The following is a 23,722-nucleotide window of genomic DNA, read 5'->3' on the forward strand; positions in this document are numbered from 1 at the left end:
AGTGTCAAAATGAAACAGGACATTTATCTTTGGTTATTTTCTGCAGCTGTTTTGAGGGCATTGCTGTAATGAAAGGTAGAGTTGACCCATGAAGATCCGAGTCAAAATCGGGATTCAATAACCCATGATTGTCATAAGAGGTTACTAAGCGGATCGGATGGTCAGGGACGCTGACTTGGCTGACACATAGATTGATGCTCGTGCTGTTCATCACTGGATGGTCTGGTCAGATCGCCACCCTTTAGCTGGAGTAATTAACAGATACACATACTGTGTTGGAAAATCAGAGGTATACAACGAAATTATAATAGCTCCAAATTTGATATAAAACCGAATGCATTAAGATTGAAAAAAAAACACATACTGCGCTGAAAAATCAGAGGTATACAATGTGATTATATACCTCTAAATGACGTATTTACTAAAGTCATGGTAGAATACTGATTTCTGCATAAAACAAAACTAAAAAGGTAGCGTTTAATACGATTCTCTCATTTCACAAATCTGGTAACCCTTTCAGTGTCTGCCATTACCATTTTGAGTAAATAAATCTTATCAGAAATAAACATCAGACAAGCTATTCTCGAAACGTTCGTAGCCCTACGAACTTCTTAAGACCATTCTCAACAAATTGGCTGCGATCAAAGTTAAGAATTCTTAGGGCTAAGAACGTTTCGAAAATAAGGGCCCAGGTCTGCTTTACATGCACAGCTGGAAACTCATTTTCCTTGTACAGCTTCCTTTTCATGTGCTAGTGAAATTTTTATTACATTAATTTTGTGATTGTCTACCTAGCTTTCGCTTTTCCTCTTCTGGTGTCAGTTCATTTTGTCCTGGATGCACATATGAGTTGTTGTTTTTTATAGCTGATACTAATTAGATGTTCATCTTGTTTACTTTTCCCCCTAAAAATGAATTCAAGTGCAGTCATTTTTCATTTTGTCTTGGATGCACTGAGGTTTTTCATAGCCAACATAAATCAAATGGTCACGTCCATTACATTTTTCCCTGAAAGGAATTCAAGTACAGTCAAACATATTATGCAGGAGTATTCCACGTGGTATATGACAATGTTGGAGGTAACTTGATGTCTTAGGATTTGTACAAAGGAAGCCTTTTGTAATCACATAAACCACTAAAACATATAACAGCAATAACCATTTTGAAAACATTTATTATCTTTCTATCAATATTTTGCTGATAATTTGATTGTATAGACACTGGACATGACCAGATGTAACTGGAATAATCTGGCAGAGAACTGGTTTTGGCTGGTCAGGTTGGAACTTGATCTTCATGAGACTGGAAAGATCTGTGAGTTGCTGCTGACACTGCTGCAGGCCCTGTCAGACATGGAGGAGTGAGTGACTGAGTATGGTTTTACACTGCTTTTTTTAGCAATATTCATGCAATATCATGTTGGTGGACAGTAGAAATGGGCTTCACACATTGTACCCATGTGAGGAATCAAACCCGGCCCTTTAGAGTGACGAGTGGACGCTTTCACCATTAGGCTACCCACCGCCCCTCAGACAACGAGGAATACATGTACACTGCTGTATGTGATAGCCAGCATTTGAGATTCTACACACAGCTAGGTTTCTGTGATTCAGCAACAATGGGAAATAAAGTGAGACTTGAGGCCCGGCCCGTTTCACAAAGCAATCGTAGTGCTACAACTGTCATAAGTCTATGTTAAAGTATGGGAGTTACGATCACCTTACTGTTACGACTGCTTTGTGAAACGGGCCCTGATCTGCCATATTTCCTAAATCGTGAATCTGTTTACTTGAAAAGAATGAAGTTGTTTATCTTTCATTCCTATAGAAATTCATGTCTTTGAGTGAGTGAGTGAGTTTAGTTTTACGCCGCACTCAGCAATATTCCAGCTATATGGCGGCAATCTGTAAATAATCGAGTCTGCACCAGACAATCCAGTGATCAACAGCATGAGCATCGATCTGCACAATTGGGGACCGATGCCATGTGTCAAGTAAGCCAGCGAGCCTGACAACCCGATCCCGTTAGTCGCCTCTTATGACAAGCATGGGTTACTGAAGATCAATATTCTAACCCGGACCTTCACGGGTACATAAGCCTTTGCACCATCATCATACGATCAATATGTTTGCATCCTTGAAGCTACCAACGATGTGTGGGTAATAATCTTGATTTTGCATCTTAGCTTTTTCACTCATTCTATTACAGGTCACGCAGGAACCAAGTTCTGCAAACTATGACCACCCAATGAAATGACCAACAGGAAATTAACATTACCAATCCAAAAGCATTCTGCAACTGTATGGACCATGTATTCAAAAAAGGCAACATCCTTACCACTCTCTTTTGAAAGATACCCCATTCAAAATTTGAAATTTTTCAGCATTTATAGATTGCTGACATTGTTTTCAAATTTTCATCGCTTTTACCCAACTGTAACTGTAAAACCCTGTGTTTGAAGGTGGCCATATTGTAAAAGGACAACTGGACTTTGACTTTAGTGATCTTTATGCATTGCTTGAAGTGAAGGTTCTTCTAACTTGACCTGTGATTGGATGTTGTCAGATCTTTGTGTAGCAGCCCATGAAGATCGGGGTTAGAATTAGCCTTCATTATGTTTCGTAAAGCGACTAATAGGATAGGGTGGTCAGGTTTGCTCACTTGGTTGACACATGTCATTATATCCCAATTGTGTAGAACCCCACAGCCTGAATTGGTTGACACATGTCATTATATCCCAATTGTGTAGAACAATGCTCATGCTGTTGATCACTGGATTGTCTGGTCCAAATTAAATTATTTTTCAGACTGGTGCCATAAAGCTGGAAAATTGCTGAGTGTGGTGTAAAACAACAATCAATGAACCAATCTTTGTGTAGCAGTAGCAAACACTCGGATCCAAGTTTAATGAAACTGATCTTGTACTTCAGAACAAGTGAATAATGATTTATCTGAAATCACAGTCACCATACCTCTGTCAGCACATCTTTGACAGTAGGATCCCTCTTGGCTCTTTGTTTCATTACCTGCAATAGGACACACGTAGCAGCCATTGTGAAACAACCAAAAAGTGCCATGGTACTGTAGCTCACCTGTCAATAGTTTCATGTGATATCATTTTAAGGATTCTGTCACCATTGAATAAAACATTTTCTACATTGATACTGGAAGGAAATGTTAAAGTCCAAAATGATTAACTGTTTCAGTAATATTCCTAGTTTGCAATAAAGCTACGAAACATATTGTTCTCCACACAAAGTTTCAACTTTGCCTGACATACTTCCTTAGAGCCATACAATCTCCTTCAAAAAGAAACTTTCTGTTTCGATGCTTCCATACAAGACAACAGAGACCGACCTCTAACGAACTTGACCTTAGCTTATCTAGTCAATACAAATACACTCACAACACTATCTTCTGCAGAGAATCCGATCAACTTTGTCAGGACCTGAAATCAAGAGTGCAAACGTATATGCAGTTTTCAACACGTGTACAACCACATGTGGTCAAGTTGAATGTTCGCTGTTTGAAAGGTCAGCATTGAGGGCATTTTCTAGGGGTGAAATGGTACATTCTTCCCTCGGTACGGTACGTATTGTGGTACAAAGCCTTCGGTTCGGTATATGATCATAATGCAGAAAACTGATAAGAGCAAAACCTTACCTTGTTTAATAACATGGAAAAAATGACCATAATCTTTGTAATTTTGAATTAACATAACTGTCATTATAGGTTAATAAAATGATGGTACGAAAACCGAATTTTATGATTACATTAGGGTATACCACACAGCACAGCGGTTCTACTAATACTGCGGTATTTCACCCTGGCATTTTCTACTTATACTGTCATAGTAGTATAGATGTTGTTTTTTAATGTCTGGACCAGATAATCCAGTGATTGACATCATGAGCATCGATCTAGTGGTCTTGAGTGCAGTTGTACAAATAACGTTCAAAAGGACAATATATGAGGGTCACCGTTACTCACGCTGTTCGACAGATCAACATTCAGGGCTGCAGTACCATCATTGACCTTGCAGGAGAGGCTCCAGGTCTTGCCCTGACAGCTGGTCAACTTGCTCGTCAAGGTGGAGATATAACCCTGTAACCATGGCAACCATGTGTCACAACCACTCTCACGTGACATTCATAAAGTTTTTACATTCTTCAGGTCTCAATTTGAGGCCCTATTTTCACCTCAAATATGAATGTGTTAGACACTATTTCCGACAAGTGAATAAATGGGTGAATGTTGTTTTATGATGATGTCAGAGTGAGTCAGTATGGTTTTATGTCGCGTTTAGCAATATTCCAGCAATATCACACCGGGGGACACCAGATATGGGCTTCACACATTGTACCCATGTGGGGAATTGAACCCAGGTCTTTGGCATGACGAGTGAACGCTTTAACCACAAGGCTACCCCACCACCCCACTGATGTCAGAAATATATACCAGTAGCCTGCAAATAATCAAACTAAGGCCAGGCAAACCAGTGGTTGATAGAATGAGCAACCATCTGTCAGCTGGGGCAGGATGACACCAAATCCTCACAAGTGGGATCTTAGGACAAGCTAGGGATACTGGGAACCTATTTTGTCCAGAATCCCCAACCTATGATATATCTACATCATGTACCTTGATTACAAACTCCTTTGTTTCTGTCACTGGCATTTTTCTGAGGATCTCTGAAAGATAGATGAATCTTTCCAGTACAGCTGGTGCTGATGGGCCTGGACTTGAACCCCCTCCAAGGAATCTATCCAACCTGGACTGTCCTTGGTTTCTGGGGGCACTCCTACTTGCCTGGTTTGATGGGACAGAGGTGGTTGAACCAACAGTTTTCATATTTGTTTTATTGGGAAATGGATGAATAACTGCTTTGGGAACATCAGTCTTACTACACACTTGGCCATCATCAGGACCAGGCTTTATCGTGTGTTTAGTGTACATAGTCTCAGAGCTCTGTCGGTCTTTGGCAGGAATGTCAAGCCTCATCCTCTTTGCTTGTACACCAGTGAAAGAGCTGGAAGTGTTACTTGGTTCAACATTACAACCATCAAAGTCAAAATCCTCCTCGAAGTCCTCATCAGCTACATATGCTGACCCTGATTTTTTATTTCTATCATGCTGTTTGTAATTCCTATTAACAGAAGGTCTGTTTTGTGAAGTAAACCCAATCTCTCCTGTTAAACGACTTTCAGGGACTTCACCAACCTCTTCCTTTCCCCTCGGGTGATCAATGCCTGTGGAAATAGAAACAGATTGCTTTCTGCTTTGTAAGGTGTTTTGATTGGTTCTGTTTGAGTCTAGTATCCTGTCTGGGTTTTGGACAACTCTGTTATTCGTCATTTTTCTTGAAGATTGACTTATTGGTTCCTGTTTAACCTCCTGCTTAACTGTCCTGGAAAAAGACGTCTGCATGTCAAAGTCATCATCAAAGTCATCCATGAACACATCCTCCTCAATGCCCATGTGATCAATGTGATTGGTCGACCTCCCAGTAGACGTCTGATGCTGGCTGGGAGGCTCGGCCTTTATTTGTCGTGTTGGCGGTTGAACTCTTGTGGTTGCCTGTGCTGTACTCTCCTCTTCCATGTCAGCCATGAGAGCATCGTAGTCAAAATCATCCTCCCACTGAAACAACAAAGTGTGGAATGGATAGTGTTATGTGGCAGTGTTATTCATTGTAAAACAGTGTTGTAACTGTAACATTGTCTTCAGTAGAGTGCAGTGGTGCCATTTTAACAAGAAGACAAAGTCATCAATATTCCCCGCAATGGCCAAATCTCTTCATGATTATGTCTACGAGTTACTATGTCAAATGTTTTGGTGTGTATGTAACTAAGTGGAAGGAGAGTACTGAAAGGTTTCAAAGTTCTGCTCCAGAAACGAGCACTACCACCAACTTTGTTGCCATGGAAACACAATTTTTTTTATTTTATTCAGAAATCCAAAAAGGTACCAGTTCACCACTAGACCTACCTATGTATGAAATTTGGTGATGAAACAGTGAACAGATTTTAAGTTCTGCTCCTGAAAAGAGCACTACCACCAATTTCAGTCAAAGTGAAACTTGTTGCCATGGAAACGCCAAAATATTTTATTCAGAAATCCAAAACTACCAAAAGGCACCAGTACCCCACCAGACCTATCAATGTGCCACGTTTGGTGAGGAAATAGTGAACGGTTTTAAAGTTCTGCTCCTAAAAAGAGTACTACCACCAATTTCAGTCTAAGTCAAACTTGTTGCCATGGAAAACCAAAAAATATTTTATTCAGAAATCCAAAACTACCAAAAGGCACCAGTAGACCACCAGATCTATCTATGTGCCAAGTTTGGTGAAGCATATTGAACGGTTTTAGAGTTATGCTCCAGAAAAGACAAATGTGCACGGACGCACGGACAGACGGAGTGCATTGTACCCTGTGTATTGTACACAATGTAACAGATACAACAAAGTGGTATGCTCTTTATACTTTCCGTTAAACATCAGAGGACTCACATCGTCAGGATCTGGCATTTCCGACTTGACACTAGTTTGATGTGAGGTGGTATTTCCTGAAAACAACAAATTTGAAGATTTCCAACAACAATTGCATAAAATAATAAACTATTACAAAATGACCTCTGAAATATATGACACATCACAGATACAGAATACATGGGTGTTCTATGTCTCTTGCTCATTAAATGCTATGCCAGCAGAATGTTCAAGATGAAACACAAATTACTTTAGTAAAATTAGATTAACATTGATATGGTTCTTCCAACCTAAAGAACATAGCGGGATATAGAATGTGACCAGATATCAGATGACCCTGCAAAGGGAGACAACTCTATCTCTTTGCTCCCACAGAGTACCGTATATGACCGTCTATAAGCCGAATTTTGAGGACCACAAAAACCAGTCTGTAGACACAGGGTTGGTCTAGCAGTTGACTGAAGTCTTATCCATTAGTTAGAATGCTTTGCAAAGGGAGACAAACTTTTTCCAGGGTAAAGAAAACAACATCTGTAGAAGGGGGTCGTATCATCTTGGCGTGAACAAACAACAGAAGATGACTTTGTCAGTAGAGACGTCAAATTTGCAATTAAACATCACTAGACAAGATTATTTACCTTTTAAGTTCTAAGTTGTTTTTGCTGGGCATTGTATTATTTGCAGGGATCAAGATTACCGTGTGTATCTGAGCCGGAAATAACAATCAGCTTTGCTCATGTTTCCCGGCGATCAAGTTCAAACATGCACAGATAATATAACGGGACGAATTCTGACGCAGTCATCAGTAAAATATAATACAGAGTACTATTATTTAACCCAAAGAAATATAACCTAGCATTGTGTAATTTTAGTTACAGTTTTTTGCTCTATAAATTAATTAAGATTATGATTACCGTGTGTATTTGAGCCGGAAATAACAATCAGCTGCATTTTTGCACACGTTTCCCGGCAATCAAGTTCAAACATGCACAATAATATAACGGGACGAATTCTGACGCAGTCGTCAGTAAAATATAATACAGAGTACTATTATTTAACCCAAAGAAATATAACCTAGCATTGTGTAATTTTAATTACAGTTTTTATTTAAATATATATAATCAACACTAAGGTTATACGGACCTTCATGAACGTGGTAAGCAGAATTGTACGCACTCATGGAATGGGGTAAAATACGGAAGCCATTTAAATTCACACATTTTTACCCATGTTACTGTAAACTAGCAGTCAATGGAAAACTAGGCGGTAATCAGTTCGTGATTGTTGAATGGGGTAAAATAAGCAAACCAGTTTGTTGCTACAATAAATATGATATTTAGAGAAGCAAAATATATTATGCATTTTCTGTCAACTACACTTCTTTTCGATCCGTGAGTAGACACAATATATATGATTGTGAATTATTTGAATAATGTGGACCAAAGTTATAATTATTGGTAACTGCCAGTTGTCTGTGGTCTGTGTTTGCCGCGATTAGGACCCCATCGCGGGGGATCGACTTATGCACGAAACATACCATTTTGACACTGATTTTAAGGGTCAAGTTTGGGGGTCGTCTTATCCATGGGGTCGTCTTATAGACGGTCATATACGGTACAATAGCCTTTTTCTGCTACATATCTCCTGCAACACCTGACTTAAAAATAGTGCCAATGTAGAACAGAAGATTTTAGAAGACACAAAACTATATCACAATATATCTTGAGTTATACTAAAACAGAAATTAAACAGTATAGACTGATCAACTATGATGAAGATATATAAAACTGTTTGTTTGTTATTTAACGCCACACTCAACAATATTACAGGTCGGTAAATAATCGAGTCTGCACCAGACAGTCAACATCATGATCTAGTTCTACGCAATTGGGATACGATGACATGTGTCAACCAAGTCAGCGAGCCTGACCACCCGATCCCATTAGTCACCTATTATGACAAGTATTGGCTGCTGAAGACCAGTCGTAACCCAGATCTTCACGGGTTACAAAATCTTTCATGACAATTCATCATAACATTCAATTTTACATGTGCTTACTTATACCATAATTGTTTGATAACATGTTCAGCAATTTGAGTAAATTATCAGTTCTTTGGTTCCTTTTTTCCCACGGTCTGTAATGACAAACATGGGTTGCTGTAGACAAATTCGAAGGTACTGGTAAGATAGGAATGGTAGAAACATATAAGAATACATAGTTTTACCCTGTATACCCAGCGACATATTTCTTGTTGAATTGTACCGCTGTGTACTGTGTTGTGCTGCTTCTCTCTTGATATTCTCCTGTTTAAACCCTGGAGCTGATCTGGGTGTTGTTCCAGAGTGGTGCATGCTGGCCACGCCTTTCTTGTCTTCCCCCTTTACTCAGCATGCGTCCAGAGAACTCTTGTCTCTCGCTCTTCCCCTCATTGGTCTGCCCAACCTGCCTGTGAAGCAGAACCATCAAACTGGGATATAAGATATATGCATTCTTTGGAACGTCCAGGCAAAATATTTTTGAAAATTCAAGGCCATTTAAAGTCACATTGACAAATTCTGCGAAAAGTTATTCAATCTCTTCAGGTAGTTTTGTTTATGAATTAAAGAAGTCTTTGGACAGATTTATCAATGATTTGTGAACTACATGATTTTGTTTGTTTGTTTGTTGTTATTTAAACTCCACACTCAGCAATACAATGCAGTGATCTGTAACTAATCGAGTCTGGACCAGATAATCCAATGATCAACATCATAAGCATCGCTCTATGCAATTTAGACACAATGACGTATCAACCAGGTCAGCAAACCTGACCAGCCAATCCTGCTATTCGCTGCTTATGACAAGTACACGTTGCTGAAGACCGATTCTAACCTGAATCTTCATGGGTGTGGACTGGTTTGCTTCCCAGCTACCACAATACAATAAACAAGCAAAATTCTTTCACTACACAAATACTTAACATGATTATTATCAACATAATAAAATAAAAACAATTAAATCACATGTTGTCAGTTCATTTCTGGAGCCCTGTTAGCTATTATATACCGAGGACTGAATTTTGATTCAAATAGTAAAATCTACAATGTGTTTGACCCATTCCGCTGCAGACTGATACACACATTGAAATTTAAGCCTGGGTCCAGCACAAAACATGATTTCTCGCATCATAAGAATACTCTGCAAATTATCCACAAAATTAAAATTGTGGCATACAGTGGAGTGAGTGAGTATGGTTTTACACCGCTTTTAGCAATATTCCAGCAATATCACGGCGGGGACACAAGAAATGGGCCTCAGATATTGTGCCCATGTAGGGAATCGAACCCCAGGTCTTCTGCGTGATGAACCAATGCTTTAACCACTAGGCTACCTCATCGCCCCAGAATACAGTGGAGACTGACTGACACAAAACGCAACTTTCCATGAGATAGGTACATTTCTGCATCATAGGGATATTCTGCAAAACATTGTGCAACTACAAAGTTGCAGAACACTGCGGGAACTGGTGCACACAAAGTCAGCAAAACAGCACAAAGACTTGATACGTACATCGCTGCAGCCAGCACAGCCTCGGGGGTGTGGGTCTCCATCAGACTGTCCACCTCTCCCCCAAGGATCTGGACATTCTCGGGCCCTAGCATCAGCATCCCGTGGCGACATAGCACCCTGCCCTTTACCAGCATCTGGCAACAAGCAGGAGATATACACAGGACACTCATACAGGGTTTTACGGGAGAGAAATGTGCGTCCAGGACGCACAAATGTATGGAATGAACACAGAAAAATACATATACCATGTTCCCTGGGATGCACAGTAACATTCACTGTTCAAAACTTCTAACAAGAAATAAAGTTCATGTGAGTGAAGTGGAGTGGCGTGGAGTTGCATGCCGCTTTTAGTAATATTCCAGCAATATCAGCAACACCAGAAATGGGCTTCACATATTGAACCAATGTGGGGAATCGAACCCAGGTCTTCTTTGTGATGAGTAAACACTTTAACCACTAGGCTACCCCACCACCCCTAAAGTTCATGCAATTAAAGCAATCATTAAACCTTACAGTATAGTCTGCTACACAATTTCTTCATTTTCCAGGACCCTCGAATTTCATGTAAGGACCCTTGAAATTAGTAAGCAGGAGTCCTGTGGCCTGTTGGTCAAGGTAAAACCCTGCTTATATACATGCTATGTACTCTTGAAGGAATTCTACGAAAATGACTTCTGAAAAATAGTGCCCAGGAACTGCCTGACATAGCACCATTCTGAGAGAGTTATATTTAGTGAAAACTTTAGTCATTAATTCAGTAAAGGTTCTGTTAACAAGCTCTCAATTGTATTATATTTACTGCCTATCAAGTTTTCAGTAGATTCCTAAGCAATATCCCCTTGAGAATGCATTACCAACAAACATTCCTGTAAACATCCTCCAAAAGTTTCAGTTCATTTCTTCTTCAGAGAGAGTAGACGTATCGGAACTATACTTCAGCCCTACCTTGTCCCCGGAGTGATGAAGGGTCACCCCAGGAATATTTGCCACGATGATGAGACATATCGGAACTATACTTCAGCCCTACCTTAGTCCCCAGAGTCATGAAGGGTCATCCCAGGTATATTTGCCGACGATGATGAGGCGTGCTCGGAACTATACTTCAGCCCTACCTTAGTCCCCAGAGTCATGAAGGGTCATCCCAGGTATATTTGCCACGATGATGAGACGTATCGGAACTATACTTCAGCCCTACCTTAGTCCCCAGAGTCATGAAGGGTCATCCCAGGTATATTTGCCACGATGATGAGACATATCGGAACTATACTCCAGCCCTACCTTAGTCCCCAGAGTCATGAAGGGTCATCCCAGGTATATTTGCCACGATGATGAGACATATCAGAACTATACTTCAGCCCTACCTTAGTCCCATCCAGGAGTCATGATGAAGGGACACACCAGGTATATTTGCCCACGATAATGAGATGTATCGAACTATACTTCAGCCCTACCTTAGTCCCTCCGGAGTCATGAAGGGACACACCAGGTATATTTGCCGCGATGATGAGACGTATCGAACTATACTTCAGCCCTACCTTAGTCCCCAGAGTCATGAAGGGTCATCCCAGGTATATTTGCCACGATGATGAGACGTATCGGAACTATACTTCAGCCCTACCTTAGTCCCCAGAGTCATGAAGGGTCATCCCAGGTATATTTGCCACGATGATGAGACGTATCGGAACTATACTTCAGCCCTACCTTAGTCCCCAGAGTCATGAAGGGTCATCCCAGGTATATTTGCCACGATGATGAGACGTATCGGAACTATACTTCAGCCCTACCTTAGTCCCCGGAGTGATGAAGGGACACACCAGGTATATTTGCCACGATGATGAGACGTGTCGAACTATACTTCAGCCCTACCTTAGTCCCTGGAGTGATGAAGGGACACACCAGGTATATTTGCCACGATGATGAGACATATCGGAACTATACTTCAGCCCTACCTTAGTGCCCAGAGTCATGAAGGGACACACCAGGTATATTTGCCACGATGATGAGACATATCGGAACTATACTTCAGCCCTACCTTAGTCCCCAGAGTCATGAAGGGACACACCAGGTATATTTGCCACGATGATGAAACGTATCGGAACTATACTTCAGCCCTACCTTAGTCCCTGGAGTGATGAAGGGTCATCCCAGGTATATTTGCCACGATGATGAGACGTATCGGAACTATACTTCAGCCCTACCTTAGTCCCTGGAGTGATGAAGGGTCATCCCAGGTATATTTGCCACGATGATGAGACGTATCGGAACTATACTTCAGCCCTACCTTAGTCCCCGGAGTGATGAAGGGACACACCAGGTATATTTGCCACGATGATGAGACATATCAGAACTATACTTCAGCCCTACCTTAGTCCCCGGAGTGATGAAGGGACACACCAGGTATATTTGCCACGATGATGAGATGTATCGGAACTATACTTCAGCCCTACCTTAGTCCCCGGAGTGATGAAGGGACACACCAGGTATATTTGCCACGATGATGAGACATATCGGAACTATACTTCAGCCCTACCTTAGTCCCCAGAGTGATGAAGGGTCATCCCAGGTATATTTGCCACGATGATGAGACATATCGGAACTATACTTCAGCCCTACCTTAGTCCCCAGAGTCATGAAGGGTCATCCCAGGTATATTTGCCACGATGATGAGACATATCGGAACTATACTTCAGCCCTACCTTAGTGCCCAGAGTCATGAAGGGACACACCAGGTATATTTGCCACGATGATGAGACGTATCGGATCTATACTTCAGCCCTACCTTAGTCCCCAGAGTCATGAAGGGACACACCAGGTATATTTGCCATGATGATGAAACGTATCGGAACTATACTTCAGCCCTACCTTAGTCCCTGGAGTGATGAAGGGTCATCCCAGGTATATTTGCCACGATGATGAGACGTATCGGAACTATACTTCAGCCCTACCTTAGTCCCTGGAGTGATGAAGGGTCATCCCAGGTATATTTGCCACGATGATGAGACGTATCGAACTATACTTCAGCCTACTACCTTAGTCCCCGAGTGATGAAGGGTCACACCAGGTATATTTGCCACGATGATGAGACATATCAGAACTATACTTCAGCCCTACCTTAGTCCCCAGAGTGATGAAGGGACACACCAGGTATATTTGCCACGATAATGAGATGTATCGGAACTATACTTCAGCCCTACCTTAGTCCCCTCGAGTCATGAAGGGGACACACCAGGTATATTTGCCATGATGATGAGACATATCGAACTATACTTCAGCCCTACCTTAGTCCCCAGAGTGATGAAGGGTCATCCAGGTATATTTGCCACGATGATGAGACATATCGGAACTATACTTCAGCCCTACCTTAGTCCCCAGAGTCATGAAGGGTCATCCCAGGTATATTTGCCACGATGATGAGACATATCGGAACTATACTTCAGCCCTACCTTAGTCCCCAGAGTCATGAAGGGTCATCCCAGGTATATTTGCCACGATGATGAGACATATCTGAACTATTCTTCAGCCCTACCTTAGTCCCCGGAGTCATGAAGGGTCATCCCAGGTATATTTGTCATGACGATGAGACATATCGGAGCTATATCGCAACCCTACCTTCGTCCCCGGAGTCATGAAGGGTCATCCCAGGTATATTTGTCATGACGATGAGACATATCGGAGCTATATCGCAACCCTACCTTCGTCCCCGGAGTCATGAAGGGTCATCCCAGGTATATTTGCCACGATGATGAGACATATCGGAACTATACTTCAGCCCTACCTTAGTCCCCGGAGTCATGAAGGGTCATCCCAGGTATATTTGCCACGATGATGAGACATATCGGAACTATACTTCAGCCCTACCTTAGTCCCCGGAGTCATGAAGGGTCATCCCAGGTATATTTGTCATGACGATGAGACATATCGGAGCTATATTGCAACCCTACCTTCTTCCCCGGAGTCATAAAGGGTCATCCCAGGTATATTTGTCATGACAATGAGACATATCGGAGCTATATCGCAACCCTACCTTCGTCCCCGGAGTCATGAAGGGTCATCCCAGGTATATTTGCCACGATGATGAGACATATCGGAACTATACTTCAGCCCTACCTTCGTCCCCGGAGTGATGAAGGGTCATCCCAGGTATATTTGCCACGATGATGAGACATATTGGAACTATACTTCAGCCCTACCTTAGTCCACAGAGTCATGAAGGGTCATCCCAGGTATATTTGTCATGACGATGAGACATATCGGAGCTATATCGCAACCCTACCTTCGTCCCCGGAGTCATGAAGGGTCATCCCAGGTATATTTGTCATGATGATGAGACATATCGGAGCTATATCGCAACCCTACCTTCGTCCCCGGAGTGATGAAGGGTCATCCCAGGTATATATGTCATGACGATGAGACATATCGGAGCTATATCGCAACCCTACCTTCGTCCCCGGAGTCATGAAGGGTCATCCCAGGTATATTTGTCATGACGATGAGACATATCGGAGCTATATCGCAACCCTACCTTCGTCCCCGGAGTCATGAAGGGTCACCCCAGGTATATTTGTCATGATGATGAGACATATCGGAGCTATATCGCAACCCTACCTTCGTCCCCGGAGTCATGAAGGGTGTGAGTGCTGCAACAGGTCTGTACTCCATCCCCTTGACATCGGACACTCCATCGGTCAGTTTGAGAACTATCATGCGTGTAGGCTTGGGCTCCCACTGAAACACAGATCATCACCTGGTTGGAGATGTGACAACTAGTGTTGGGAATTGGTTGAAATCTCACAATTGATGATTGGTTCATTACCTACGAGCAATCACAGAAAAAATTGGTTAGCATCACTTTTCAGATTTTCCTATTCAGGTTGTTTGCAGATAAGTATAACATGGTTCTCTGTTGTTTTTTGTTGTATTTAGAAACTGTGCCATTCCATTTGCAAACTTCACATCCAATGTAAAATGATGCAACTTGCTACTTTAAAGTGATGACTCATATATCATGAACATAAACTTCCCAGAGTCTTCAGAAATATTCAGTTGTGACTTTTCAGGTGGTGACGTTAGTTTTCTAAGAATTAAACACAGTTTCAGGCCCTGACAACTTCTAAGATATGTTCCATCGTCAAGTGTTTCAAACACTAAAACAGTAGTTCCAAAATCGCTTGTGTTCAATTATGAGAAAATGTGATCAATAGCTTGGTTGTTTGGTCACTCTGACCAATCTTCAATTATTTCAATTAATTGGAGCACCCAAACGGAAGAAAAATGTCCCTGAAAATATCAACACTTGTGGAGGTGGCTTGTATTTCATAAAGGGCAGGATAGCCTCGTGGTTAAAGCTTTTGCTCCTCACGCCAAAGACCTAGCGTTGGATATCAGTTATACCACAGCAAAACTTAATTACAGTGAAGCCCCGTTAGTCCGACTCCGATAATCCGGAAGTCTTCAAGCCTCGGGCGATTTCAGCTTGTTACCAATCTATGCCTATATAATTTGCCTCGATAATCCGGAAATTGCTTTCGAACCGGACGGTAAGTAGCTGTCACCAATCAGTAAAATAAACAGTAAATTGCTTCACAGTCCGGACACTGTAAGTCGTGTTCACGAACCGTAACAACACCGCCCAGCGATGTTTACTTAATTAACTGGGTTGTTGTTTTAATTAGACATAAAAAGCTCCCGACTGAAGATACTGTACATTTACACTTTGATTGACACCACAATACAAAGGCGTGGATGACAAGTGAACTGTTTTGTGATTGGTTAATGTACTTTGACAGAGAGATCCGGTCACGTGGACTAAAAGTGATTTTGCTTTTACTTACGACAATGCTGCAAGTCACAAGTGTGCTTCGCTAACTTTGCGAAATGTAACCAAATACCACGTCTCATATTCAACCGATGGATGCAGGAATAATTCGGACATTCAAGGCATACTACAATAGATCGCTTGTTAGACATTACCTCACCTGTGCTGAGGAAGGACGTGATCAGACACGTCGGATCAACATGCGGATGTCACTCGGTAAAATTATTGATGTGATGAATTAAGCTTTACATTAAATGCTTATTTGTTTTATCCAGATTCGTGTCGTTTTTGTAATTCTTAGGGAAGCAACTTGGGTCTTGATTCAGTAGTCCGGACTATTCGCAATCCGGATGAATTTACTGAGAAACGCAACCGTCCGGATTAACGAGGCTTCACTGTATACCATAAGATATGATTTTAGAACCGCATGCCTCAGTCATACCACATCGCATCTCAGTTATACTAGTCCTAGTTTTGCCATGACATGTCTCAGCTATAACTGAGTCTCTCTGACAGCATGGAGAGTCTCATCTATGCCACATGTTATATCAATTATACCACAATGTGACTCAGTTGTACGTCACAACAATACCATGGCACATCAGTTATATCATGTCAAAATTATACCACAGCATGTCTCAGTTATAAAACAGCATGTCTCAGTTATACCTCAACATGTCTCAGTTATACCAAAGTATGTCTCAGTTATACCTCAGCATGTCTCAGTTATACCACAGCATGTCTCAGTTATACCACAGCATGTCTCAGTTATACCACAGCATGCCTCAGTTACACCACAGCATGTCTCAGTTATACCACAGCATGTTTCAGTTACACCACAGCATGTCTCAGTTATACCACAGCATGTCTCAGTTATACCACAGCATGTTTCAGTTACACCACAGCATGTCTCAGTTATACCACAGCATGTTTCAGTTATACCTCAGCATGTCTCAGTTATACCACAGCATGTCTCAGGTTTACCACAGTATGTCTGAGTTATACCACAGCATGTCTGAGTTATACCACAGCATGTCTGAGTTATACCACAGCATGTCTGAGTTATACCACAGCATGTCTGAGTTATACCACAGCATGTCTCAGTTATACCACAGTGTGTTTCAGTTATACCTCAACATGTCTCAGTTATAAAACATCATGTCTCAGTTATACCACAGCATGTTTCAGGTATACAACAGCATGTCTCAGTTATGCCACAGCATGTCTCAGTTATACCTCAGCATGTCTCAGTTATACCACAGCATGTCTCAGTTATACCATGGCTTATCTGTTTTACCCTGGTGAGTCTCGGTTGCTTGTAGTAAGTATCATATACATGACCATGTGATCAGAAGCATCAGGGACTTACTGCTGGCTGTCTGGTGTCATCTGCTGATACTTGTGCATTGGGGTTCTCCTCGTCCCTTTATCTTCTGACCTTGGGAGTAGAAGGAACTCCCTACATTCACTGCTGAATCAATCTAGGGATAAAGACAAAGCAAGACAGTCAGCATAGGCTGTATCTAGCTGCACTCTACAATATCAAAGTTCTTGAAAGTTTGACTCAGCATACACCTGATGAAGGAGCCAAAATTGGCTCTGAATTTTTTTATGAAAAATATAAAGAAGTTGTTACAAAAAAAACGTGTCAAGTATTCTATCAGGTATTCGGCAACCCATGCTTGGGTGGAATTGGGTGGTCAGGTTGGCTGATTTGGTTGACATATGTCATTGTATCGACTTGATTATTTACGACCATATAGCTGAAGTGAGTGAGTGAGATTAGTTTTACGCTGCTTTTAACAATATTCCAGTTATATCACGGCAGGGGACACCAGAAATGGCTTAAACCCAAACACACACACACACACACACACACACACACACACACACATATAGCTGGAATATTGCTGAGTGCAGCATCAAACAACAAACAAACAAAACAAAATTGTTTGCACTTTTGGCAGTAAGAATAACCATAACAAGTATTACGTACTTGTAATGCAAATATGCCACTGATCTCGATCTTCCGTGCCTCCAGCAACTCTAAAGGGAGACAACCCATCTTCAACTCCCGTAAGTCTGACATCAACCACTGTTCGTACACCTGGTTCTTCAGGGACTGTAGACTTACGTCGGATCCCTGTCAGACATAAATATGCTTGTTATTTTTGTAGAGCATAGAAAACTGCAGAAACAATTTTGACATTCTTTCAAGTATCTAATAAAATTGAATTGTAAGATACACACTACATGTTGATTTCTACATGTTCCAATTAATAGATTAATGAAGAATCCAGATCAGATCAAATGATTTTAGAGATTTTGGCTCTATGACCTATATTACAATAGATATAATTATCAAATAATAAGAAAGGACATGTTATATTAAATTTCAAGGTTTTATAAGCCTGCTTGACCCATGATGTCAAAGGGATTCAAGTTTGTTCTATATTGATTCATATTTTCCCCCCAAAAAAACTAAATGGAATGCTCAGTGCCCTAATATTAAAGGCCACATGCAACCAATAAAAATCAAATATAATTAAAACACAATTATCACTTATTCATGACATATAATATACATTGTTGGTTATGAAAAAACATATAAACAAAAAATTATAAGCGTACAATCGCAAATCAAAAGTGCAATATTGTGTACTTCGGTTTACTTCCAAAGAAACGAAGCAGCTGGGATACCCAACCCAGTCAGAGCGGATGGGTGTGCACTCAAGTGTAACGGCTGGTTCATTTGCAGATGCCCTAACTATTGTGTGAGTATATATAGAGATGTTGGGTTTTGTAAATACATGCTCATTTTTTGTGTATAACATTTTGCAATCAACAGACATCATAACATGTCATGTGTTCAAGTATCACACCTACCTGTCTGTGTAATTACATAATGTGACAGAGACCGAACTCGGGCCATAAATCAATGCATTTTGTTAATGGTGTATAGCCTGATTGGTGTTAAGTTCAAATTGCATGTGGTCAGTGAACGCAGCTGTGTATGGAATATTGTCATTAGCAGACAGGCAGGCAGACACACAGGTGTCAATAAAACAAGACATTGAGTTTTGTCTGTGACAACGACATATCTATATCACAGTTAGAAATTCTGTCAACGCTAAATAATGACATTGCTTTTAAGTATCGAACTGAGAAAGTGACTCGGTAAGAAGAACGTGTGGTGAAATAGACAAATGAAATTATATAAACAGTTTATTTACTGTCATAACATATGAAAAGCTCGCGCCTGTGAGATATCAACAAAACATTATGAAAATAGCTCACACCAAAGCCTTCACCGAGTATTCACCAGACAGCCCGCTTCCAAGCTGCGCGAACCTATTTCACTGCGCACGTGCTATGAGCCCAGCCCAGCTGTTGAAACCCGTTTTCCCCAGAAAAGTCGGGGGAAAATTAGTGAAACGTTTAAACTCCGATTTCGCACGTTTTTTTTCATCGCGTTATTTTTCAACTTTATAAGTTGAATTTGCATTTTTGACGATTTGTTTCGGTAAGTCCATACCGAAAGGTATCAGAATCTGCAAAGTTGTGTTTTACGTTGCAAGTGACCTTTAAGGCGACTGAGAATGTTTATCCCGTTACGTTCCCAACAAGTCGCTCACGTGATGAACATCATACATTGTCCTGAAAATGTTTAAGCAGGTGCAACTTTACTGCAATATTTTAATTAAAACTGACAATAAGTCTCCTTTACACTGGGGACAACTGAAGCTAATGTTTTGATTTGTCCAGATGTTACACGTTGGGGGTCGGGCACTGATTTTCCACACCACTGTGCTGATGTAACATGTCCATTTAAGTAACACAAACGTGCTGTGAGTTTCTGACAGGTCCATTTTCTTTAAGACTGAATAATTCTCATCAACAAGGATTGTAAAGATATTTTTCAATTTTTTTCCAATGATTACATGTTTGGGCATCAGGCATTGATTTTTGACACCGCTGTGCTGATGCACGTACATACCAATATATGTAATGCAAACAAGACCTGGGTTTCTGACAAGTCCATGTTCTGAAAGACTGAATAATTGTCATCCAGATGAATTCAACAGATATTTTTCAATTTTTATACAGTCAAACATGTCAATATATATAAATTAAAAATGAACTGACGTAATTTGTCTCGATCACAAATTACAGGGTGCCAATGAATAATATATACCTTAACAATCAGCAAGTCTGCAACAAGTCTCTACCTCGATATGTACAAACACAAAAAATGATGGCCGACCTACTTCGTGACCAAAGCTTACTGGATTTTCTTCTTGAATCCATTCTAGACAAGCCTCCAGCCAGTCCTCCGGGACCGTGACACAGTAGGAGGTCTTCAGCCAGGTCTTCAGGGCACCCACGTGGCTCATCATCATCACATGACTAGTAGCAGGTCTGCTTCCTTCAACAGGAGTGAGTCAGTTGGATTTTACGTCGCATTTAGTAACATTCCCGCAATATCACGGCAGGGGACACCAGAAATGAGCTTCACATCTTGTACCCATGAGAAGAATCAAACCCGGGCCTTTGGCATGACAATGGAACACTTTAACCACTGGGCTACCCCACCGCCCCGCCAATCAAAGAAGTTAACTAAATATCCTGTAAAATGTGTCAGTTACAATTTGAATTGAAGGGAATGAATGGGGTTAGTACTGACCAGCACTAGGGCTTGCTAAAGAGATCAGCAATATTGTTGTTAGAAAGAAATGTTAACGAATATTGATGTGAAAAATGGCATCAGGTAAAACATAAACTATTGTGAAGAAATGTAGTTTTTGTCCTGTTGGAAAATCCTCACTGGATCTAACTGTGGAGCAATTTAACGCTTCCATAACTATTTATAAAGTAGTTGTCAGTTTTTAGTACATCAAATGAACTTCATTGGTGTAAAAATAATGCATATACTCATAATTGCTGCATACTGAAGTACCAGTCTAAGTAAACTTAGGCTCAGTATAATTCGTTACACTACTATACCGAGCCTAAGTTTACTTAGACTGACTGAAGTACATAATTTTATACATGTACACATGTAAACATTTGCAAGGTGAATGTTTTTCATAAGCATAGCCAATCAAACATGACAATTCAAGGGGATTCCCTTGTTTTCAATAAGGCACTCCCTTACTGGTCCAACACCCAGTTTGTTGGGTGGGTGACGATAAGTGGCAAACACTGATTCCACAGGCTAATTAAAATGGACTGTGAGTTTTGTTTCCCTTTAATGATTTATTGTTCTCTATGATAACATATATACCCCAGAGATGACCGAACTGTTTACTCCCCCAATGTCACACACGGAACAGGGTAACAGGGAGTACCTTCTTTGGTAATGACATGGTCAGGGGATTGCATCATACACTTTCAAACTCTCCAGTCAGATGCTACTATCCATTACAACACAAATACACAACATATATAGTATGACCAGAAATTATTGAGAATTTTAGGAATATGTTTAATTGGATTTCTAGTATCAACAACCTTGACCAGCTATCAAGTGCTTGGTTTCATTCAAGAGACAACTCTGTTAATTCTTTTTCATTAGTTTGTGAAGAGTTATCCCCCTTTGTTTACTTGCTAGCAGACAACATTTTCAGTGATCCTCAGTATGGATCATTTAGAGAAGAAGAAGTTGATTTTAGAGTATTATAACAAGGACGTCAGATCAGCTAATGTGATTTCAAGTAGAACAGGCATCCCTTTGTCCACTGTTTATCGTGATTTGAAAAATATTGCAAATGGACATGGCATTGAGCACCAGGGAGGCGCAGGTAGGCCCAGAAAATTGACTGTCGGTGACAGGAGGCGGCTTGGTATTCTTGTTTCTAAAAACAAACGAAGGAGTTTAGAAAACTTAAGGCTGGATATGATTGATAGAGGAACTGTGGCTGTCTGTAAGGAGACAATTAGAACTGACCTGCATGCAGTGGGTTGGTAGAAAAGTCGAGGAATTCCATCACCGATCATGAAACCTGAACAAAAGGAGCGAAGGTTGAACTGGTGCTTACAGCATAGAAATTTTAACTGGGACAATGTGATTTTCTCAGATGAAAGTTCTGTGTGGCTGTTTCCTAATACACTGAAATTCTAGACCAAAATAACTGAAAAACCTTTGTATTAGCACCCAAAGTACAGTCCAAAATTTAACGTGTGGGATGGCATATCTGTGTTAGGGGCAACTCCCCTCTATTTGAAGGGAATATGAACAGTGAGTGGTACACAGATATTCTCGAGGGACATTTACTTCCATCTGCTCACGTGTTCTATGGAAATTTTTGGATTTTCCAGCAGGACAACGACCAAAAACATCGTTCAAAGCATTCACAGGCCTGGTTTCGGACACAAAATATGACATTATTAGATTGGCCAAGCTATAGCCCTGACCTAAATCCAATAGAAAATGTTTGGGGACTTATAAAGGAAAGTGTCAATAAGAAAAATCTGACAAATATTGCTGAAATGAAAGAAGAGGTGGTCCGATATTGGGACAGCATGGACCACGACTTTCTAACTTCTTTGATCAGTAGTATGCCCCGCCGCATTGAAGCCTGCATTGCTGCCTGCATTGCTGCCCATGGTGACATGAAAAAGTACTCACTGTTCACCTGTCCTTGAATCTGGAATTATGTTCTGCTAATATTCACATTTAATATGTGAGTAATGAGTGAAAAAAAATATTAGATTGTCAATAATTTCTGGTTGTACTGTATATAGCTCAACAGCATTTTGTCTGTGAATGAGGACTGGGGCCCTATAAGCCATTTTATGTGTTTCCAATGACAGCGCAATTTTCAACTTGTATTATATATATATAGAGTATATATATTTCAAGATACTCTGAAAATTAAATGCAGGCATCTCACGGACAGATAAATGATAATGTCAACTGATTAACTGAAAATGCCTGCAAAGCCAAAGGACATCCAGCACCAAATGCTCGGACCTCGTTGTATTGCGGCATTCCTCGTATCGCAGCAAACAGTATTTCCGATTACGCAAGTACCGCGATTCAACGAGGTCGCACGCGAAAGACAAGCCGAGAGCCGCGATGCAGTCCTATTATATTGTCAAGACCTTCCAGTACGACCGCATCGCTGCTCGGCTAGCTACACACACTTCACAAAATGTCAAACATATTCATGCAGTGTTTATGTTAATATGTATACTTCACTCGCATTTGATTGAGTGACACTTAAATTATAAGAAACGCGATATATATACGACTGTCACGAAAACTGCCATACCCTCTCTATAAAGAGTTTTAACTCAGTAGATCTTCGATGTTGACATCTGTCTAGATACCATCTCAACTTCCGTGTATTCGCGCCACAAGGGAGAATTTGTTACTGCGTAAAGTCCAATATTCGTCCCACGAATAAACACTATCAATAGTCAATATATATAGTTATAACTTATTATACATATTTATACCATATTCACCTAACCTACATATTTCCGAAAAACAAGGCATTTCCACACTCCGCCGGGTATTACAAATCTGAAAATGAATACTCCGTGTCTATTCACAAACTGATGACGTTTTGTGGTATATTTGTATGGCGCTTTATTTGAAATACTTTCAAGCAGTTGCAGTTGGGGTGTTATGGGTGTGACTATGTCACATGGCGAGACCCAAGTTTCTGGAAGGCGAAAGTTGCCATTTGGAGGCAATTTGTTAGAACGTATTCGAACGGGTCCCTTTTCGAAAAGAAGAAATCACATTTCAGGAACACCAAAAACAGATGGTAAACTTCAGAACCAGCTGGTGTTTGACTGAATTTGCCTTGAATTTACATTTAAAAATTCCATACAATCAAATTCATTATTGATAATGTGGA

General features: G+C 40.7%; 1 protein-coding gene across 1 annotated transcript; it reads right to left on the reverse strand.

The window, feature by feature from the left end:
- Window positions 1–1,154: 1,154 nt before the first annotated feature.
- LOC124269032 (recQ-mediated genome instability protein 1-like) lies at window positions 1,155–23,212 on the reverse strand. Its single transcript, XM_046704058.1, is given in 16 exon segments — window positions 1,155–1,343; window positions 2,973–3,026; window positions 3,407–3,448; window positions 3,991–4,104; window positions 4,642–5,640; window positions 6,510–6,565; window positions 8,715–8,865; window positions 8,867–8,936; window positions 10,040–10,173; window positions 14,645–14,764; window positions 17,224–17,274; window positions 17,276–17,335; window positions 17,851–17,997; window positions 20,141–20,280; window positions 21,802–21,856; window positions 23,129–23,212. Coding segments are annotated over 15 exon segments (2,346 nt in total). The 5' UTR covers window positions 21,842–21,856; window positions 23,129–23,212; the 3' UTR covers window positions 1,155–1,175.
- Window positions 23,213–23,722: the final 510 nt, after the last annotated feature.

The sequence above is a fragment of the Haliotis rubra genome, unplaced genomic scaffold (assembly GCF_003918875.1).
Source record: "Haliotis rubra isolate DU_JTF1 unplaced genomic scaffold, ASM391887v1 Scf1413, whole genome shotgun sequence".
NCBI lineage: Eukaryota > Metazoa > Mollusca > Gastropoda > Lepetellida > Haliotidae > Haliotis > Haliotis rubra.